Source organism: Peromyscus eremicus, chromosome 11 (assembly GCF_949786415.1).
Source record: "Peromyscus eremicus chromosome 11, PerEre_H2_v1, whole genome shotgun sequence".
Classification (NCBI taxonomy): Eukaryota; Metazoa; Chordata; class Mammalia; order Rodentia; family Cricetidae; genus Peromyscus; species Peromyscus eremicus.
In genome coordinates, this window is record NC_081427.1 from 55562987 (window position 1) to 55584068 (window position 21082).

The window sequence follows — 21082 nt, forward strand, 5'->3', positions numbered from 1 at the left end:
CAATTGGTTATACCATTCTATTATTTTTACAATTACTATCAATTTGTTGAAGTGAATCCAAAATTGGAGAGTGCTAAAAGATAAATTCAGGAACACAAACAATCTTAACTGCATTTAGGTTTGAAAGTGAACCACGAGATGACTGTCTACCAAATAAGGGTGGCAAGGTCAAAGAAAATGGCTCTAAATAATGGGACTTGTCTACCTTCAAATAGACTGACAGTCTGCCATTACAGTTTAGATATCAGTGGGAGCTATGTGAGAAATTTCTCAGATATTTGCTTTTATTTTTCACAGCCAGTTTAAAGGTGGAGCAGAAAATACTGAAAGAAAGGATTAAATCAAAATAAAGGTCATGTCTAATCTGCGATTTTGATCCTCTACTTTTGGGTATTAAAAGCTCACTGAAAAAGGCAATCAGACAGCTATTTTATTTCTTTGGGGTAATTTACTGAATAAATGCAATAAAGGCATATTCCTATTTAAAATAAAAAAAGGTGGGCGGTTGTGGCGCATGCCTTTAATCCCAGCACTTGGGAGGCAGAGCCAGGCAGAACTCTGTGAGTTCGAGGCCAGCCTGGTCTACAGAGCGAGCTCCAGGACAACCACCAAAACAACATGGAGAAACCCTGTCTGGAAAAAAACAAAACAAACAAAAATAATAATAAAAATAAAATAAAATTTAAAAAAATCCTCTTACTTCAAGTGTTTTAACAATAGTTTTTTTTTTTTAATGTATTAGGTATAGCTATCCAAATCCTAAGCAAAAATAACAAATGCAGCATTTTCTGCTGTCCCAAACCAAAAGTGGTCAACAGAAGTTAGGTTGAAAATGTAGATTGAGCACTGCAAACAGAATGATAATTTCTGTGAGGCCAACAAGAAAGAATGTCCAATTTCAGAAGAAATTCTAATTGAAAACAAAATGAAATCACAGTTTGAATAAGAAGAATTCCCTTCTTTAATTACAAGAATTGTATAGAGAGTGTTAAGACACAGTCTGAATATTCAAAAGCCTCATCTAAATATTAAAACCAGTTTTGTTAAGCAAGACTACAAACAAGAGTCTAATCTAAATGAGTGATTCAACAAATCATAAAATTTGTTATGCAATAAAATATTACATAATTAAAAGCACTTTAACTGCATAAGATGGTAAATAATTTTGTGTACTTTTTAAAACAAAAGCAAATAAACAGAAACCATTTTATTTGTGAAATTTAAAAAATTGATACAAAAAATTCAATGAGAAAATAACTGATAAATTGTTTATTGGAAACTTAAAAACATATCCATAAAATTATCCCATCTCTAGAGAAAATTTAACAAAAACATATGCATATATGTATGCATATACACATATATTCATACAGCATAAAATAAGGTGTTCCAAAATGTTATCAGTGGTTCTTTAGGCATTAGGTTATATCGTATATTTGTCTTCCTTAGCCTTTTCTTCTTCATTTCCATAAATGAAATTATATTATTATTTGGGTAAATGGTTACTTTACAATAATAGTTCTCAAAATTTCAGATATTTGGACTCTTACATGCTTGAGGGTCCCAAAGAACTTTTGTTTATGTGACTTATATAGAGTTATATTTAAATATAGAAATTTAAAATTTTTATAGTTCTTAAATTTTAAATGACAGTAATAATTCAGTAATGTATTAGAATATTTACACTAAAACTGCATTGTCTGAAATAAGAAAAAAGAGTAAGAGGGGCTGTGGTGGGCTGGGCAGACAGGGGCTCAGCAGTTGAAGCACTTGTGCAAGTTTGAGGAGCCAAATGTGAATCCACAGCAACCTATGTCCATGCTCAGTGAGTGCGGTGGCCTGCCTATGATGCCAGCCTCCTAAGGCGGAGACAGGGGATCCCCAAGGTGAGCTGGACAGGAAGACTAGCTATATCAGTGAACTCTAGTTTTGACAGCGAGACCCTGCCTCAATGAATTAGGTAGAAGAGCCATTGAGGATGAATCCTGACATTAACCGCAGGCCTCCACATGCAGGCATACACATATGGACTCACACATGAAAAAACTTGCATACACAAGTAACATGTGCACACACTAAAAATAAGAAAACAGAAGTTATAGTACTTCACATTTCTGTGTGTGTGTGTGTGTGTGTGTGTGTGTGTGTATGTGTGCATGTGCCCACCTGTGCCTATTTGCATGCACATAAGCAGAGGCCAGAGGGGGATGTCAAGTGTTTTCTTCTATCCCTCCCTGGCTTTATTTATTTATTTATTTATTTATTTATTTATTTATTTATTTATTTATTTTTTTGAGATAGAGTCTCTCACTGACCCTGAAGCTCACATTTCAGTTAAGTCAGCTGGCCAGTGAACTGGCCTCTCTCTTGTTCCCCAACACTGTGTTTACTGGCAGATTTGGCCATATTCACCTTCTACATGAGTGCTGGGATCTGTAGTAAGGTCTGCATGCTTTTACAGCTAGGGCTCTTACCTACTTTATCTCCACAGCTCCAGTGTCACATTTTTTAAAGAAAAAAATCTCTTTATTGTATGTAATATACCTACCACCTTTATCTGTTCCTTTGTTTAATCTGTATATTATGTACTTGAAGTACACAACAAAAATCCAGCCTCAAAAAGATATGCATTGTTATGGTGATATTTTATTTGTATTAAAATGTTATTTGTATGTTAACAAATAAAGTTGCCCGGGGGTCAGAGCTATTAGCAAGCCATAGGAAAGCAGGGCAGTGGTGGCGTACGCTTGTAATCCCAGCACTTGGTAGGCAGAGCTAGGTAAGTTTCTGTGTGTTCAGGGATACAGCCAGTATTGGATACACATGCCTTTAATCTCAATACCAATCATGGAAAACCTGGAGATCTATACAGACAGGCCGTGACGAGGTGGTCATGTGGTTGGGTTTACAACCAATGAGAAGGCAGAACAGAAATTCTATATAAGGATTTTAACACAGAAAGTAGCTCTGGTTTGGAGAGGTAGGACCACCGCAGGAGGAAGGGTAAGGTTTTAGCTCTTAGCTCTGACCTCTTGGCTTTCTTCTTTGCATTGGTTCTGTGTTTCTTATTTAAAAAGACGGTTGATTACATCTACACATTGTAAAATGGAGGAATGTTTTAGTAACCTTAGGATCATTGTGGGTGTTCTTACAATTGATGTTATTAAGAATTAAGAAGCTATACTACTTTTACAAATAGTAAGATTCTTCCAAACACCTGGTATCCAGGCCTGTGGCCCAATCATCCTCTTATACGTCCTGCTGGGTAAAGCCACTAGAAAACCTAGGTGGGCTCCAACAGTTAATGCTGCGATACATTACTGCTCAAAGTGCTAAGAAGAAACAACTGCCAACACTCAGCCATGGATGGGACATCTAAATCAATATCCTCCACCAAAGCTCAGGGAACATCAACACTGAAATGATGGCCTCTGGATATGAAATGGCTGCCACACATATGAACCCACAGCAATAGTGGTTACCCACACAAGACTTATACAAGATCAAGTCAGTTTAAAATTCTAGCATGGAGGGAGGAGGAGCTACTGAAGTCTCATTCCTAATTGGTGAGCTATTGGCAGTTGATGGCTGCTGGGAGAAAAAGAGTCACTTTTCTTTAGGAGTGTGGCCACTGGAAGGTTGTGCATGTCCCAGTTGCTGTTCCCACACACATGAACATATGGGCAGCACTAATTGGACTCAGTGGGTTCATTTTTTTTTTTTTTGTAATTATAAACAGAGGACATGAAGTTGAGAGGGAGAAGAGCAGGGAATCCTGGAGGGAGCAGGACTGAGGGTGGATATGATCAAAACACATTGTATACATACATGAAATTTCCATGAAATAAATTTAGAAAATTGAGTTTGTTTTTATTGGCAACACTAATTATTAGTTGTTTTTCTTGAAATGACCAGCTTACTTTATTCATTTTTATAATATTTATTTCTAATTATGTGCACATATTTGTGTGTGAGTATGAACACATGTGTGCCGATCCCTACAAAGGCCAGAGAAGTCAGATCTCTTGAGCCTGTCTTTACAGGCAGTCATGGGCAGCCCAACACAGGTGCTAGGAACTGAATGTGGGTTCTCTTCAAGAGCAGTATGCACTCTGAACCATTGAGCCATATGCCATATGTGAATAACTGGCCTGTCAATTATTCTTTCAAGTTTTTTTAAAGTGGATTTTATGATGTTTACAACTAAACCAACTGCACTTGTGATTCTCTCGTTACGACTTCACATGGCACAGAAGTGCTTTAAGCCTACCTCGTTTCATCACACAGAAGACTGGAAAGATACACACTTAAAGGCAGACACTTTAAAAAATCCAGCAACTTTTCTATAAGTCTTCTGTCATATCTCATCCTGACTGTAGTTACTCCCCTCCTCTCCCCCCAGCACCCCCTCCACCCTCACTTTCCCTTGTCCCCAGATCCCCCCACCCCGTCTCCTATCAGAAAAGAGCAGGCCTCCCAGGGATATCAACTAAACATGGCATAATATGCTACAGTAAAACCAGGCACATACCATCACATCAAGGCTGGCCAAGGTAACCCAGTAGGAGGAAAAGGATCCCACAAGTAAGCTAAAGAGTTAGAAACTGCCTCTGTTCCAACTGTTAGAAGTTCCACAAGAACACCAAGCTACTCAGCTATAACATACATGCAGAACACCTAGGTCAGATCCCTACAGGCTCCCTGATCTCTGCAAGCCCCCATGAGTCTCGGTCAGTTGGTTCTGTAGGCCATATTCTCATGGTGTCCTTGAACCCTCTGGTTCCTCTGATCCTCCCTCCTTCCCTCTCCTCTGCAGGACTCCCTGAGCTCTGCCTAATGTTTGGCTGTGGGACTCTGCATATGCTCCCATCAGTTGCTGGATAAAGCCTCCCTGGTCTCTTTTATGATGATTCACCTATGTTCCAATCCCCCAAACACTCTGCAGGCAGGACAAACTGTGGGTCAACTGTTTTGTGGCTGGGTTGGTGTCCTAATCCCTCCACTTTAGGCCTTGCCTGGTTCCAGAAGATGGCTGGTTCAGGCTCCATGTCCCCTATTACTACAAGTCTTTGCTAGGGTTACTCTGTGGATTCCATGGAGTTTCCATTGCACTAGGTTTCCACCTTAACCTCGAAATGCTCCCCAATTCCAGTAATTTCTCCCAGTATTTTCTCCCTCCCACGTACATTTGATCTCTCATGTTCCCAACCTCACCTGGCCCCAGTCCACCCATTAAATCTATTCTATTTCCTCTTCTCAGGGAGATCTTTGCATACCTCCCTTAAGCCCATCTTATTACTTAGCCTCACTGTGTCTGTGGACCATACATGATTATTTTTTACTTTATCGCTAATATCTACTTGTAAGTGAGAACACACCATGTTTGTCTTTCTGGGTCTGGGTCACCTCATTCTGGATGATTTTTTTTCTAGTTCTATTCATTTGCCTGCAAATTTCGTGATGTCATTGTTTTTAACAGTTGAGTGATACTCCATTGTGTAAATGTGTAGCTAGAGTTTTCCTGCCTGGCCCACAGTCAGGACAAATCTCTCTCACCTGCCAGTCCCACAGCCGCTCAGACCCGACCAAGTAAACACAGAGACTTATATTGGTTACAAACTGTATGGCCATGGCAGGCTTCTTGCTAACTGTTCTTATATCTTAAATTAATCCATTTCTATAAATCTATACCTTGCCATGTGGCTCGTGGCTTACCGGCATCTTCACATGCTGTTTGTCATCGTGGCGGCTGGCAGTGTCTCTGACTCAGCCTTCCACTTCCCAGCTTTATTCTCCTCCTTGTCCCGCCTATACTTCCTGCCTGGCCACTGGCCAATCAGTGATTTATTTATTGACCAATCAGCAACACACTTGACATACAGACCATCCCACAGCATAAATGTACCACATTTTCTTTATCCATTCTTTGGTTGAGGGACATCTAGCTTGTTTCCAGGTTCTGGCTATTCTGAATAATGCTGCTATGAACATAGCTGAGCAAGTGTTCTTGTGGTATGATTGAGCATCCTATGGGTACATGCCCAAGAGTGCTATAGCTGGGTCTTGAGATAGATTGATTCCCAATTTTCTGAGAAACTGCCATACTGATTTCCAAAGTGGCCGTACAAGTTTGCACTCCCACCAGCAATGGAGGAGTGTTCCTCTTGCTCCGCGTCCTCTCCAGCATGAGCTGTCCTTGTGTTTTTGATTAGCCATTCTGACAGGTGTAAGATGGAATCTCAAAGTCATTTTGATTTGCATTTTCCTGATAGCTAAGGACATTGAACATTTAAGTGTATCTCAGCCATTTGAGATTCCTCTGTTGAGAAGTCTCTATTTAGATCTGTACTCCATTTTTTTAATTGGATTATTTAGTTGGTTTTGTCTAGTTTCTTGAGTGCTTTATATATTTTGGATATTAGCCTTTTTTTGGATATTAACTTTTCCCATTCTGTGGGCATTTTGTCCTATTGAAGGTGTCTTTTGCCTTACAGAAGCTTTTCAGTTCATGAGGTCTCATTTATTAATTGCTGATCTTAGAGCCTGCACTATTGGTTTTCTGTTCAGGAAGTTGTCTCCTGTGCCAATGGGCTCAAGGTTATTCCCTACTTACTTTTCTATCAGGTTCAGTGTAACTGGATTTATGTTGAGGTCTTTGATTCACTTAGGTTTGAGTTTTATGCAGGGTGACAGATATGGATCTATTTGTATTCTTCTACATGTAGACATCAAAATAAACCAGCATCATTTATTGAAGATGCTTTCTTTTTTCCACTGTATTTTTCTGGCTTCTTTCTCAAAAACCAAGTGTCCATAAGTATTTGGATTTATGTCTGGGTCATTAATTTGATTCCATTGACCAATGTGTCTGCTTTTATGCCAATATCATAAGGTCTTTATTATTACAGCTCAGTAGTACAGCTTAAAATCAGGGATAGTAATACCCCTGGAAGTTCTCTGATTGTATAGGATTGATTTAGCTACCTTGGGGTTTTGCTTTTTCATATGAAGTTGAGTATTGTTCTTTCAAGGTCTGTAAAGAATTGTGTTGGAATTTTGATGGGGATTGGGTTGAAACTGTAGACTATTTTTGGTAGGAAGGCCGTTTTTACTATGTTAATCCTGCTGATCCATGAGCATGTGAGATCCTTACATATACTGCTATCTTCTTCAACTTTTTTCCTTTTTTTTTTTTTTTTTTTTTTGGTTTTTCAAGGCAGGGTTTCTCTGTGTAGCTTTGCATCTTTCCTGGAACTCACTCTGTAGTCCAGGCTGGCCTCGAACTCACAGAGATCCGCCTGCCTCTGACTCCCGAGTGCTGGGATTAAAGACATGTGCCACCACCGCCCGGCTCAATTTCTTTCTTCAAAGACTTGAAGTTTTTAATCATACAGGTCTTTCACTTGCTCAATTAGAGTTACAACACGCTATTTTATATTATTTATGGTTATTGAGAAGGGTGTTGTTTCCCTGATTTCTTTCTTAGCCTATTTATTATTTATATATAGAAGGACTACTGATTTTTTTTTTTTTTTTTAGTGAATGTATCCAGCCACCCTGCTGAAGGTGTTTATCAGCTGAAGTTCCCTGGTAGAATATTTGGAGTCACTTATGTATACTATCATATCATCTGCAAATATTGATTTTCCAACTTGTATTCCCTTGATCTCCTTTAGTTCTCTTATTGCTCTAGTTAGAACTTCAAGTGCTATATTGAATAGGTACTGATAGAATGGAAAGCCTTATTTTGTTCCTGATTTTGGTGGGTCTGCTTTGAGTTTCTCTCATTTAATTTGATGTTGGCAATAGGCTTGCTATAAATTGCCTTTATTATGCTTAGTTATGTGCCTTGTAGCCCTAATCAAAACTTCTATCATGAAGGGGTGTTGGATTATGCAAAAGGATTTTTCAGCCTCTAAAGAGATCATCATGTGGGTTTTTTTCTTTCAGTTTGTTTATATGGTAGATTACATTGGCAGATCTTCATATGTGGAACCATCCCTGCATCTCTGGGATAAAGCCTATTTGACCATGATAGATGATCTCTTCGATGTGTTCTTGGATTTGGTTTGTGAGCATTTTATTGGGTACTTTTGCATTAATGTTCATGAAGGAAATTGGTCTGTATTTTTCTCTCTTTGTCGAATCTTTGTGTGGTTTGGATATCAGGATAACTGTGGCCTCATAAAATGTATTTAGCAATGTTCCTTCTGTTTTTATTTCATGAAATAATTTGAGAAGTACTGATACTAGCTCTTCTTTGAAAGTCTGATAGAATTCTGTACTAAAACCATCTGGCCCTGGGCTTTTTTGGTTGGGAGACTTTTAATGACTGTTTCTATTTCCTTAGGGATTATTGGTCTATTTAAGTTGTTTCTCTAGTCATGATTTAACTTTGGTAAGTTCTATCTATCAAGAAAATTGTCCATTTCTTTTAGATTTTCCAATTTTATGAAATAGATTTTTGAAGTGTAACCTAAAGATTCTTGGATTTTCTTCAGTGTCTGTTGTTATATAACCCCTTTTTGTTTCTGATTTTGTGGATTTGGATATTGTCTGTCTTTTAGTTAGTTTGAATAAGAGTTTGTCTATCTTGTTGACAAAGAACTAACTCTTTGTTTCATTGATTCTCTGTATTGCTCTTTGTTTCTATTTTATTGATTTCAGCCTTCAGTTTATTTTCCGCCATTTACTCTTCTTGGGTGTATTTGCTTCTTTTTGTTCTAGAGCTTTCAGGTGTGCTGTTAAGTCGCTAGTATGAGATCCCTGCAATTTCTTCATGCTGACACTTAATACTATGACTTTTCCTCTTCCACCACTTTCATTGTGTTCCATAAGTTTGGACATGTTGTGCATTCATTTTTATTGAATTCTACAAGTCTTTAATTTCTTTATTTCTGCCTTGATCCAGTAGTCATTAAGTAGGGAGTTGTTCATTTTCCATGAATTTGTAGGCTTTCTATTGTTTCCTTTGTTGTTGATATTTAAGAGACACTAGCCCACTCAAACATGGCATTCACAGGCCATGCCCTTCTCCCATTCCCTCTGCCTTGCTAAAATCCCTGAGACTGCATTCCTAAAGCAAGCCACCAAGGTCTATTCCCTTATTGGGCCACTTTCTTCTCCTGAGGCTGACTACCAAAGTCCAGAAATCAAAAGCCCACTTTAGTTAACCTAATTAACATGCCCGATTAAAATTAAATACCTCATCCTAACATAGCGTTTTCCCCTTTACGTTTATAAACTGCCAATTGCCTATGTGCCACATTTGTTTCCTCTCTATCCAGAGGTAGTCCTTTGTCTCTCCAGGTCAAATACCCCTTCAATCTTTTCCTTGTCCCCTTCCCCTTCTCCCTAGTTCCCTATCTCCTTTACCACTGCATCCTAGCCCATTCTAACATAGACACATTTGTTTCCTCTCTATCCAGAGGTAGTCCTTTGTCTCTCCAGGTCAAATACCCCTTCAATCTTTTCCTTGTCCCCTTCCCCTTCTCCCTAGTTCCCTATCTCCTTTACCACTGCATCCTAGCCCATTCTAACATAGACCTCCCCTTCTTCTCTTAGAATCACACCTGCAAAGTCATTTGCTACTGTTTTTCTGCCTGAGTCAGAAAGCAGTCACTTTAACTTTTCTTCCTCACCTAATAAAAGATCTCTCTGTGAAAACAGGTGTTTTGGTGTGGTTTTTGCCTAATCTGGAGTCTAGAAGGGAGCCCCCAGTGTGTGGGAGTCTCCTTCAGATATCCAGCTTTAATTTATGATGTTCTGATAGGATATATGGGGTCATTTCAATTTTCTTTTATCTGTTAAGACTTCTTTTGTGACCAGGTATGTGGTCAGTTTTGGAGAATGTTCTGTGAGGTGCTGAGAAGAAGGTATATTCTTTGAAATATTGTAGATACCTGTTAGGTCCATTTGATTCCTAACAAGTTAGCTCCATTGTTTCTCTGTTTAGTTTTTGTCTGGATGATCTGTCCATTGGTGAGTAGGGTGTTGAAGTTCCCCACTATTAATGTGTGAGGTTTGAAGTGTGATTTAAGTGTTATTAACGTTTCTTTTTACAAATGTGGGTGCCCTTGCATTTGGAGCATAGATGTTGAGAACTGAGATATCATCTTGGTAGATTTTTCCTTTGACGAGTATGAAATGTGCTTCTCCCTCTCTTTTGTTTCAGTTCGAAGTCTATTTTGCTAGATAGAATAGCTACACCAGCTTGCTTCTTAGGTCCATTTGCTTGGAAAATCTTTTTCCAACACTTTACTCTGAGGTAATGTCAATCTTTGATGTTGAGGTGTGTTTCTTGTATATAGCAGAAGGATGGATCCTGTTTTTGCATCCATTCTGTTAGCCTGTATCTTTTTATTCACAAAATGAGTTGATTGATATTGAGAGACATTAATGACCAATGATTGTTAATTTCTATTATTTTGTTGTTGGTGGTGGTGGTGACAGTGGTGACGGTGGTGGTGTGTGTGTGTTGAGAAGTTGGGCGTAATTCTACTAGGTCTACCTTTATATGTTACTTGTTCTTTTTCTCTTGCAGCTTTTAATATTCTTTGTTCTGTATGTTTCATGTTTTGTTTATTATGTGATGCAGGGACTTAATTTTTCTGATCCAATCTATTTGATGTTCTGTAAACTTCTTGTCCCTTCGTAGGCATGTCCTTCTTTAGGTTAGGAAAGTTTTCTTCTATTATTTTGTTAAATATATTTTCTGCGCCTTTGAGCTGGAATTCTTCTCCTTCTATTCCTATTATTCTTAGGTTTGGTCTTTTCAGATTTCCTGGATGTTTGGTGTTAGGAATTTTTTAGATTTAACATTTTCTTTGATCAATGAATCTATTTCTTCTATTGTATCTTCAATGCCTGAGGTTCTTTCTTCCATCTCTTGTATTCTGTTGGTAATGTTTGTGTCTATAATTCATATTTAATTACCCAGATTTTCCATTTCCAGAATTCCTTCTGTTTGTGTTTTCTTTATTGCTTCTATTTCGATTTTCAGGTCTTGAACAGTTTCCTTCACCTGTTTTTCCCCTCTTGGCTTTCTTGGCATTCTTTAAAGGATTTATTGATTTCTTCCAATTCTTTGCTTGTCTTTTCCTTGATTACTTTAAGGGATTTTTTCCATTTCCTCTTTAAGGACCTCTATCATCTTCATAAAGTTGTTTTTAAGGTTGTTTTCTTGTGCTTCAGCTGCGTTGGAATATTCAGGTCTTGTTGTCATAGGATAGCTGGGCTCTGGTGGTGCCATACTGCCCTGGCTATTGTTGATTATATTCTTATACTGGTGTTTAGGCATCTGGGTTTAGGATGATTATCAGTCTAGGTGCAGATTTCTGAGTTTGTCTTTGTTGAATAGGTGTTTTGTTCCTTGGTTTCTCTTTCCTCTTTGGTCTTTGTGGCCTGGATTTCTGGTGGCTGGTGTGACCTCTTGTCCAGTAGAGAGTCTCTGCCCAAGTTGGGGGGCTGGTCTTCTAGTGGCTAGCTTAGCCTTTGGTGCAGCAGAGGGTCTCTGATCTTCTGACTGGTGTGATCTGTACCTGTTCTTCTGACTGGTGTGGCCTGTACCTGTTCTTCTGACTGGTGTGGCCTGTTCTTCTGACTGGTGTGACCTGAACCTGATGTCTTTCTGAGTTGGGGGCAAGGCCTGTTCTTCTTACTGGTGTGGCCTGAACCTGATGTCTTTCTGAGTTGGGGGCAAGGCCTGTTCTTCTGACTGGTCTTGGCCTGCTATCTTAATCAAGCAATGTCCATAAAACTCCTACCATTACATTGATATAAATTTCATGTATACCAATCCCAGGGCCTTTGGAGGAAGGATTATCGAAAATGGAAGAGTGATGTACGAAAGAATGTTGGTTGCCTCAAGGCAGGCACAATGGAAAGTCTCTACCCAGAAAAGATGTCTCCCCAACTCCCTCCCCCTCCTTTCCTACCTATATCCTTCAAACACATTCTTAAGTAAAATTAGCATCATTTCCTTTTTACAATTAGCACACAGCACTAAAAAAACCAAGATGACTACTAGTATTGTTCGACACAGTTGCCTTGGTACCAGCTAAGGCCATTAAGCATTTTACTTATTATTACTGAGCACTGTTGGTGAAAATGCAAACCCCACAGAAAGAGGCAAGTAATATGTTAGTATTATTAATAAAATAGCTTTCTCAGGCTACCTAAAAGAATCTCAGGAACTAGCAAGGAGTCTACAAGCTGTATTTTGAGAACCACTGTTTTTCAAGAACTGGAGGGATATAAAGTTTCATTACATCAAAGACTCTACAAGCTCTTCCTTTATGCTATGCTATAAATTCACTTTTTTTTTTTTTTTTTTTTTTTTTTTTGGTTTTTCGAGACAGGGTTTCTCTGTGTAGCTTTGCGCCTTTCCTGGAACTCACTTGGTAGCCCAGTCTGGCCTCGAACTCACAGAGATCTGCCTGGCTCTGCCTCCTGAGTGCTGGGATTAAAGGCGTGCGCCACCACTGCCCGGCTAAATTCACTTTTTAAATAAGATGAGCAGATAGAAAAAAAAGTTACTCTAATCTAATTCAAGTTTTCATATGAAATTAAATTTATCCTGAATGCTTATAAAACAATCTATATTTACCCCACTAACATTCCAGAATATATAATTTTAAGTCTCATAAAAACCCAGACTTATCTTAGCTGTACAAACAGTAACAAAATAAATACCCTATAATATATTTAACAAAGCCACAAGTCATTATACTTAACTGTAACAGAACTTGATTTTGTGTTGCTTCATCTTGAGGATCCTAAGGGAAAAAAGAGTATGTTTTTTGTTTTTGTTTTTTATTTCCAAACTAAGAAATGACAATCTAATGAAACAAATCAAAAGCATAACACTCTAGAGAATTTTTACATTAGTATTTCTTAGCTTTTTAATTTTTTTATTTTTGAGATTATAATATAGTTATCTCATTTTCCCCTTATTTTACCTCCATTTAAACTCTTCCTTATATCCCTCTTTGCTCTTTTAAATTGGTGGTCTCTTTTTCATTAATTGTTGTTACCTGTGTGTGTGTGTGTGTGTGTGTGTGTGTGTGTGTGTGTGTGTGCATTCCTAAAGACACAAAATGTAACGTGCTCAGTCTGTATACTGTCACCGTTTGGTATTGAACAACCAATTGGTGCGCTCTTTCCTAGGGAAGACTACCTCTCCCACTCTCAGCATTCCTTATTTGCTTGTAGTTCTTTGTGTAAGGTTGAAACTTTGTGAGCTTTTTTCATTGTGGAAAAAATATACATAACATGTGTCATCTTAACTATTTTTAAGTGCATAGTTCTGAGGCATTAAGGAACTTACATTTTGCACAACCATTACCACCATGCATTTCCAGAACTTTCTCAACAGAAATTCCTCAGCTCAAAGTCGATGTCTTTTAAACACAAATTCCCCATTTCCTTTTATCTTCACCCATGGCAAGCTACTTTCTGTCTCTATGAATTTGATTCCTCTAGGAATATCACGGAGTAGGAACCATACAGTATTTGTTATTTTGTGACTAGCTTATTTGACACAGTACAAGGCTGATCCATGCTGTAGTATTATCAGTATTTTCTTGTTTAAGGCTGAATAACTTCCGTTGACTATATAGCACATATTACTTAACCACTCATCATTTATGAACACTTGCACAGCTTCCACCATTTTTGACTATTGTGAATAATGAATACTGCTACAGAATAATTCTGCTGTGAACATGAGTATAAAAACTTACTTCAGGTCCCTATTTTCTCTTCTTTCAGGCATAGATTCAGAAGTGGAATTGCTACATCATATGGCGTTCTATTGCTTAATTTTGGGAGGAATTGCCATTCAATGTACCATTTTACATTCATACTTGCAAAGCAAAAAGGTTCCAATTTTAGGACATCCTTGCTAACCTTTATTTCTATTGTTTGCTTCCTGTAATAGTCATCTTAATGAGTGTGAAATTGTCCCCCTAGGGAGATTTAGTTTGCATAGTTTCTTGTGCTGATTAGTTGTTTGTATATCTTCTTTGGCAGAATATCTATTCAAGTTCTTTGCTATTCCCCTTCCTTTTATTTCTTTACGGTATTGGGGACTGAACCAAGGGCCTCATACATTCTAGGCAAGCACTCTACTACTAAGCTGTAACCTCAGCCCTCATTTTAATTCTTTCACCTTCAGACAGTTTTCCAGTATGGTCTTGAATTCACTATAGCCCAGTAGTCCCTGAACTTGCAATCTTCTAGTCTGTGTCCTGAGTATGAGATATTACAGGGCTATCCCACCATGTCTGGCCCTTTTCTCATTTTCTAATTGAATTGTTTTTGTTGCATTGCAAGAATTCTTTATATATTCTCAATAATAATCTTGTGAGAGCCAATGCTACATTTTAAGTTTTAATGACTATGCCTAAGAGATCCATGAAACAAAAATGCCTCTGATCTGCAAGCCCCTTGCCAAAGGGCAGATAGTTCCTGAAATGCTACAAGCTATTGTTTATGGGAGATAACAAGCCACATGTTTTCACTCCCCTAAACAAGTTTGTCTGATCCATCTGCACTGGATGTGCTTGAACACATGCGAGCGGGAGATTCACAGGCTGGAGGTACATCAGGATGTATGCTTGGCCCTGATTGGACCTGATGGGAAATGCAATGAATTATGGGTTTCCTTCCTAAGTTGCTACAAACTGTGATTCTGGGCCATTTCCCAGGACCCCGGGTATGGACCTGGCCAGAGCCCATCCACCTAGTCAGTATTTAATTATAGTTTGCTTCAAATTTGGTACTGTGGTAATGGTCTTATTCTTAATCAGTGGGATTAACAATCTCATATCACAAGATTTGCAAATATTTTCTCCCATTCCATGGACTACTTTCTTACTCTGTTAAAGTATCCTTTCATAGCTGAATAGTTTTTAATTTTTATTACATCTAATTTAGCAATCTTTTTCTTCTCTATACTTAGAGTGTTATTGAAAAAAAATCAGTTAAGCCTAATGTCATGATAATTTCTATTATATTTCTTCTAATTATTACTTAGTTTATGTATTTTCCTTAACTTACTTCTATAAAATAAGTTATTACTTTTCTCATTACTATGACTAAATACCTGACAGAAGCTGGGTGGTGGTGGTGCACACTTTTAATCCCAGCACTCAGGAGGCAGAGCCAGGTGGATCTTTGTGAGTTCGAGGTCAGCCTGGTCTACAGAGCGAGATCCAGGAAAGGCACAAAGCTACACCGAAAAACCCTGTCTCAAAAAAACCAACCCCCCCCCCCAAAAAAAAAACCCTGAAAAAAGCAATTTAAAACAAAGGAAGACACTTACTTTGGCTCACAGTTCAGAAGATGTAGTAAACTATGGCAGGAGAGTTACAGTGGCTAGGTAATGGGGTGGCAGGAATTGTGCCACAGATTGCTTACATTTAGTAGACTAGGAAAAATAGTGCTGGGCAAGAACCTCCTGACCTCTGACTCAATAGGCTTTACTTCCTAAAAGGTTCCACAAGCTCCAAAAATAGTGTTCTCTGCTGGAGACTGTTGGGGAATATTAATTTAAAGTGTGTTACTTTTGTTTATGTTACATTTGTTTAACTCTGTGAAGCTGTGTTACTGTGCCTGTCTAAAACATCTGATGGTCTAATAAATAACTGAATGGCCAATAGCAAGGCAGGAGAAAGGATAGGCAGGGCTGGCAGACAGACAGAATATATAGGAGAAATCTGGGAAAAAGAAAAAGTAGCAGCCAGGGAAGGAGGAGGACTCCAGGGGCCAGCTATCCAGCTACACAGCAAGTCACGGAATAAAAGTAAGATTTATAGATGTAAGAGAATGGGAAAAGTCCAGAGGGAAAAGATAGTCAGGATAATTTAAGTTAAGGAAAGCTAGCTAGAAACTAAGCCAAGCTAAGGCTGGGCATTGATAAATAAGAATAACCATCCAGGTGTGATTTATTTGGGAGCTGGGTGGCGGGCCCCTCAAAAAAGAGCAAAAACCTCCAACAATAGTGCATGTATGAAGTTATGCCACTTGGGCTGATAATATTCTGCCAAGTAGCCACAGACTAACAAACACTCCAAAGCCAGACACAAGAAATCTTCTTTGAAGTTGTTGATCAGGGAAGTTCAAGAGACTTTCAAAAGAATAGAGGCTACTGCTGCTGACCTTGAATGCCTCCAGGGAGTTGAAGGTGAGTCCCTATTGCTAACCACACCATTCATGTCAGACACAAGACCTGGTGGATCCAAGCTGGATCTGAGGACAAGTTTTCATAGCATCAGGAGGGGCAATGGAAGCTTCCAAGGGAGGGAAGCAACCAACAGTCCTACCTAGTGCAATGCTTATGGACTATAATGACAACCAACATGGTATGATAGCCCTAAGGGAGCAATAGTGGCACTTAAATCTTAGTGGTAGCCAACAGCTCTCTAATTCAACTTAAGGCCCCTTAGATGGAAACAAACCACGCCTGATACTAAAAACCTAGTCAACCACCAAAGGCTAGTGAGGTCATGGATCTTAGAAGAGAACATAGTACTGCCATTTTACAAAACCAGCATAATTCCTAACTGCATTCTAAATATCTATCCTTATACCCATAGAAAAGTGTAACTTTCAACCTTCATCAAACAAACCTCTCTCTGCAACCAAAGAAGACCATTATGGAAAAGCACAATTAGTTAAAATACAGAGAAACAAATGATGGTGGGTGCCCAGCCACAATTGATACACCTACAACACAATTTTTGCAACTAAGGCTTGGGGAACATCACAGAAGAGATGGCAGAAAGACTGTAAGAGCCAGAGGACCAGGAAAGTTGCAGTGAGATTATATCTCCTAGAAAGGGCAGGGATGCTTCACTTACGATACCTCAACAATACTGGTACCTAAACAAGACTGGAAGAAGCACACCAATATATGTATAACATGGAAAGGGGAAATCAAACTACAGGCAACTAAGGAATGCTGAAAATAGGAGAAACAGTCCTCCTCAGGGAAGGGAGAAAATGTTGTAATATTTTAATTTAAAAATAAAGTGAAACTTTAACTTACAAAAGCTTGAGATAACAGACACAATTATAAACCTACTATAGCTAGCCAAAGGTAATCAAAATAAAATCTTTCCCCCTTGTTCTATGATTTTCTTCAAATAAAATAAATGTTTCAAAATTTGAAAATAAATCACCTCTATCTTCTCCAATTAATGTTCATGCTATTCACTGATTATGCAGCCTACAGACATCAGAGTTATCCACACAAGTCCCAATGTGTATGTATATCCTTCTACACAGGCTTTATAAAACTCAAGAGACTCAAAGGTGAGAAGACAAAACTAGCCTCATCCCAGAATCAGTTTACTAAAAATGTACCTACATGCTTCTAGATACAGCTACTAAGGAAATTAGAGTCCCTTCTTATATTCTTAGTCTCATTAATAAAATAATTTAAGAATGGACTCAAATGGAAACTCAAAAAATTTATTAGCATTTAAAAGAAAAACCCCAGGGCAGACAAGCTGTAAATCTCAGCAGCTAACCAGAGCACGGAGAAAGGGGGTAAAGCCAACTTTGAGATAAGTTGGCACAGCAGTCAGCCACACAGCATAAACAGGAGCTTTAGAGGGGTAAGAAAGCCCAGGGCACAAAAATAGGTAAATTAGATAGATAGATAGATAGATAGATAGATAGATAGATAGATAGACAGATAGACAGACAGATAGACAGATGATAGATAGATAGATAGATAGATAGATAGATAGATAGATAGACAGACAGACAGACACAGACAGACAGACTGACTGAATGACTGACTTAGGCTCTGAAAGTAAAAGACAGAAGAAAAGTTACACTTTTTTGAGTCAGACAGACTAAGACAAACTACATGAAAGTTCATAGGGGTTGTTCCAGGAAGTGAGAATTCTGGGAAGGAAAAGTATAGTATTTCATTAAAATGATACTCAGGTGTGAGTAAACCCACACACACAAATGCATGTGCACCCCCCCTCACACACACACACACACACACACACACACACACACACACACACACACAGAGAGAGAGAGAGAGAAAGAGAGAGAGAGAGAGAGAGAGGGGTGTGTGTGAGTCAGGTATAGCAGCAATCCCAGTACTTAAGAGGCAGAGGCAGCTTCCTCACCATGATCTAAGGATCTTGTTAACAGTAAGCCAGAATAAACCCCTCTTAAACTGCATATGTCAGGCATTTTGCCCCAGCAATGAGAAGAACCTAATATGTGTGTTGGCTCACTATTCTTTGAAACAAAAACTCCCTGCAATGAACACCCTCTGGGCCTATTAACGCCCATTAACAGAACCATTAAGTAAAATGGTGCCATGATAGTCCCAGGCTGACCATCCAAGGTAAGAACTCTTGCCCTGAATGTGGAAGAAATATGTCTTTTAGGAGTCTAAAGCCAGCTCCAGACAATAAAAACCCAGACTTCAGAAACCCTCCATGCAATGCTCATTCTCTAGCCTGCTGGTTATCTGTGCCTGGACAACACACCTTTGCTTTGTCCAAGGTTTTCTAATAAATCTATCTTTGCTTAAAAAAGAAAAAAGGAAGGAAGGAAGGAAGGAAGGAAGGAAGGAAGGAAGGAAGGAAGGAAGGAAGGATCCCAAACTCAAGGCCAGCCTGAGCTATGTAGTGAGTCCTAGACAAGCCTGTACTACAAAGTAAGATCCTGTCTTGAAAACAAACGTATACATGTATGTATCCTCCCTTCCATTCCTTAAGACTTTGTAGGTAGATGTGGTGATATTTTATTTGTGCTTTAATAAATAAAGCTTGCCTGGAGATCAGAGGAAAAAGGTCAGCCATTATAAGTAAACAAAGAAGTCAGGCAGTGGTAGCACACGTCCTTAATCCTATCACTTGGCAGGCAGGATCTCTGTGTGTTCAAGGCCACACTGGAAGCAGCCAGGTGTGGTGGCACACACCTTAAATTCTAAAACAAATTAACCATGGAGGTCTGTACAGACAGACAGGAAGTGACAGAGCTTTGTAGGAAGAGGAAGTGATGTAGCTGAATGGAGAGAGCAAATCATATGGCAGAACAGCAAGGCATTATAGTCATGGGTAGAAATGAAGTAACTCGCATTTGGAAGCTGCAGAGCTGGTGAGGTAAGTTTGGCTGGTAGCTTTCCCTACTTCCCTGATCTCTCTAAGGCTTTCACCCCTATATTTGGCCCCATGTTTTTAATTTACTAAGACCATTTAGAAATTCATCTACAGGTAGGTATCCCAGGTTGGCTTACTTAATCAAGCCAAAGTGCTAATTAAATTATGCCCTACTTCCCCCAATAGTTTTGCACTAAGGAGAAGCAAATAACTCTTAGACTATCTACACACACACACACATACACACACACACACACACACACACACACACACACACACTCACTCAAATACACAAGACAACAGAGGGTCTTTAATGCTGTATATCTCAAATTACACCACATAAACTTATATTCTCTTTACAAACTTTAAAATGAACTGATACAAAATAGAAATGAAAAATCCTAATTATTATATCCTATGTCTAACCTCTGTTCCTTTACTACGAAATCAAGAGAATAAAAAGGGAAATATTTTAAATTCCCTGTCCTAAAACAAATGACTTTCATCAAATTTGCAGAGATTGAATGATTGCTTTTTAAAGGTATAAAAACTGAACAAAGGAAGAGAACCAAAACAGTAACAGACAAAAAAACCTTATAATTAGTATTTTGCCAGATAGTGGTTCCAGATTTGATAGGCATATGTTCAAACATCATCAACGCACCTGTAATACCAGGTCCTCACTAAGAGTCGGCATCACCTTATTTTTATTCTTTTGCTCTTGTGAATCCTTTCTGAGTTTGAGCCCAAGGTGAATCTCAGGAGAAGGCATGCCTATAATGAAATATAATTAATCAATCACTTGCACTAGTTTTATTATTCCACTTTTAGATGAATTCAAGCATTGTATAAATACGGTAAAATGTCAATTGACAAGGGACTAATGTTATATGTTATTAAATGGTAGGGTGAATGTTTAGTATAAATGAGTCCTGGAATAAGCACAGTCCAAAAGATTATATATCATAGTTTCTTAACTGTGACTTTTATATGTCAATATTTTTTTAATTATTTCTTGGTAGGGGGTCATGCTGCATTGAACAAAACAGTGCTTGGTATTTCTTGGCCTCAGGATGAAGGGATGCAATGAGTATGTACAGAAAATTTTATACACTAGAACTGGGAAGATGTCTTGATGGATAAACTGCTTATTGTCATTTTGTTAAAGCAGCCCAAGCTAAGACACACCTTGTCATTCAATATAAAAAGTTGCCTCAGAAGTAACTATGTGATTTCTTCCAAATACACTAATGTACTAATGGTGCAGAAATAATCACACAAATGAATTTACATACATGCACAAAGATAGGTAATGTGGCATAGCCCAGCAAGATGGCTCAGTGGGTAAATCTGCCCTCCTGCCAAGGCTGACCACCTAAGTTCAAATCCCTAGGACATACATGGTTCTCTCTCTCTCTCTCTCTCTCTCTCTCTCTCTCTCTCTCTCTCTCTCTCTCTCTCTCTCTCTCTCTCTCTCTCTCTCTCTCTCTCTCTCTCTCTCTCTCACACACACACACACACACACAAATAAACTAATTTATAAATTTATTTAATATATCAGAACCATAGTATTTTAAACAGAACAAAATGGAATACTCATTAAATCACATTAGGACAACTAGTTTACTACTTGAAAAAATAAAATTAAAACTCTTCTTTTCCCATATGCCAATATATTCTAAATATATTGAGCATAGGAGAATGAAAGCAGGCTAGAGATACAGCTCAGCCAGTAGAGCACTTATTCACGCTAAAAGCACCAGGACATGAGCTTGGCCCTAGAACACATGTAAAAATGCTGAGTGTAATGGCACATGCTTATAATCCCAGCACTGGGCAGGTAGAGACAAGATGATCTCTGGGGCTTACTAGACAGCCAGTTTAGCCTAACAGTGAGATCCAGTCTGAAATGCAGACAGCATTTCTGATAATGAGACCCAAGGCTA

The 21082-nt window shown here is 38.5% G+C and overlaps 1 protein-coding gene across 1 annotated transcript in view; it reads right to left on the minus strand.

Annotated features, from left to right (window-relative positions):
• Nucleotides 1-21082, minus strand: part of Ankrd31 (ankyrin repeat domain 31) — a 163375-nt gene that overhangs the window by 123092 nt on the left and 19201 nt on the right. The window contains exons 3-4 of the mRNA XM_059276344.1: nt 19801-19910; nt 12736-12776 (exon numbers count right to left, since the gene is read on the minus strand). Coding sequence (XP_059132327.1) covers nt 12736-12776; nt 19801-19910 — 151 coding nt within the window. The remainder of the gene's footprint in view (nt 1-12735; nt 12777-19800; nt 19911-21082) is intronic.